At 43.2% G+C, this 1802-nt stretch overlaps 1 protein-coding gene across 1 annotated transcript; it reads left to right on the forward strand.

Annotated features, from left to right (window-relative positions):
- The first annotated feature begins 260 nt into the window (after window positions 1-260).
- Window positions 261-1802, forward strand: LOC114400504 (ethylene-responsive transcription factor ESR2-like). Its single transcript, XM_028363020.1, has one exon. The coding sequence runs from the start codon at window positions 343-345 to the stop codon at window positions 1546-1548; it is 1206 nt and encodes a 401-aa protein (XP_028218821.1). The 5' UTR covers window positions 261-342; the 3' UTR covers window positions 1549-1802.

The following is a 1802-nucleotide window of genomic DNA, read 5'->3' on the forward strand; positions in this document are numbered from 1 at the left end:
GACAAAAATAATAAAATAAATTTACTATAAATTAAAATGAATTCTCTATTAATCAATTTGTACGAACTTTCTGATATAGTTTATTTTTTTTAAAAAAGAAAAAATATTTATAAATTAACTAATAATTAACTTAAATTTATTTCTTTCTTTCTAAAAATGCATTTAGAGAAGCTTAGCCAAAGCAGCCGTGTGGCCCTCACACAAGGCTCTCTATAAATAAGACCAAAACGCACCAAATTCAAGACAAGATCAGAACAAAACCAAAATCCCTCTTTTCTCCCATTTCAAAGTATCTCTACTGTTACTCTTTTTAGTATTTTTGGTTTTCTATTTTATAATAACATGGAGGAAGCAATGCGACGTCTAAACGGGGTAGCTCCGATTCTCGGACCCGACCCGAAAGCTGACGGAGGAGTCGTCGCTGATAACCCGAAGCGTTCCTCCGCCGTGAACAAGAGGGCCTTAAGAGAAGACGGCGGCGGAGCGATGAGGTACCGCGGCGTGAGGCGCAGGCCGTGGGGGCGTTACGCGGCGGAGATAAGGGACCCTCAGTCGAAGGAGCGGCGGTGGCTGGGAACCTTCGACACGGCGGAGGAAGCCGCCTGCGCCTACGACTGCGCCGCCAGAGCCATGCGCGGCCTCAAGGCTCGCACCAACTTCGTCTACCCAACTTCTCCGCAACCTTCTTCCGCCACCACCGAACACTTCTTACCTAACTTCAACAACAGCAACAACTTTCACAAACACTCAGTCTTCAATCACCACCACGGTAACCGCCACATAACCGGTTCCACCACCTGCTTTGACCAGCCTCACGCCGTTGACTTTTTAGCTCCGCGAAACTCTTCTTCTTCTGCTCTCAACATGCTTCTCTTTCGCGACCTCGTTCACTCTAACCCTTCTTTGCTTTCTTCTTCCACTACTCATAACTTTCACGACCAGTTTTACAGCAAGGGTGCTTCTACTTTTTCGTCTTTACCTGGTGTTTCTTCTTCTTCTTCTTCTCTTGTTCCTTGTTATTCGGTGAACAATTCTTGTGGAGGCTCTTCATCTGTTAAGATGAACACTCACTGTGGAACTAATTTTTCTGAAAAAGGTGATGATGGTGATGGTTCTGGGTTTTTCTCTCGAGAGTCTTCGGATTCGGGGTTGTTGGAAGAGATAGTTAACAAGTTCTTGCCCAAAACGAAGCCTAATAAATGCGAGAGTCTGCCAAAAATGGAGACTTTTCGCAACCCTCAGGAGGAGTCGCTTCTTCTCCCTCCGCTTGTTTCTGAATCAACGCTTGTTTCCACCGCGCAAGAATGCTATGATGATGACACGAAGAAGGGGTTTCTGAAGAACGACAGTTTAGGTGTTTTTTCTTCTGATCATCAAGGTTTTCCCATGCAGCAATTCGACGCCTTTAATGGGTTTAGTAGTGTGCAGGCTATGGCTCTGGGGAATGAACAAATCATGATGAATCATGCAGAGAACTGTGTTGTTGAAGATGTTTTTCAGTACCAAGAGCTTCTTAATGCTTTTGCAATCAGAATGCAAAATACTTAAATAATTAGTGTGTCAAAGCCAATGTTGTTGTCAACTCCAGTGTCTGTATCCCAAGTTCTCAATGTTAGTTGTACATGTAGTGAGGTGGTTGAATCTGCCTCTTCTCAATGTTGGTGTTGTCTTTCAATTAGAAACTAATTAATCTTTAGGGTTATGTTGTTACTAGGTTTAACCAGCCTTAGTTTGTTCGAGCTTAATTACTATGTAGTATGCGGTATGCCTCTGGCTGGCTTCTATTATGTATGGATATATAA

The sequence above is a fragment of the Glycine soja genome, chromosome 1 (genome assembly GCF_004193775.1).
Source record: "Glycine soja cultivar W05 chromosome 1, ASM419377v2, whole genome shotgun sequence".
In the NCBI taxonomy this organism is placed as follows: domain Eukaryota; kingdom Viridiplantae; phylum Streptophyta; class Magnoliopsida; order Fabales; family Fabaceae; genus Glycine; species Glycine soja.

Coding starts and splice junctions, on each gene's coding strand:
- LOC114400504 (XM_028363020.1), top strand. CDS start 343: ATGGAGGAAGCAATGCGACGTCTAAACGGGGTAGCTCCGATTCTCGGA.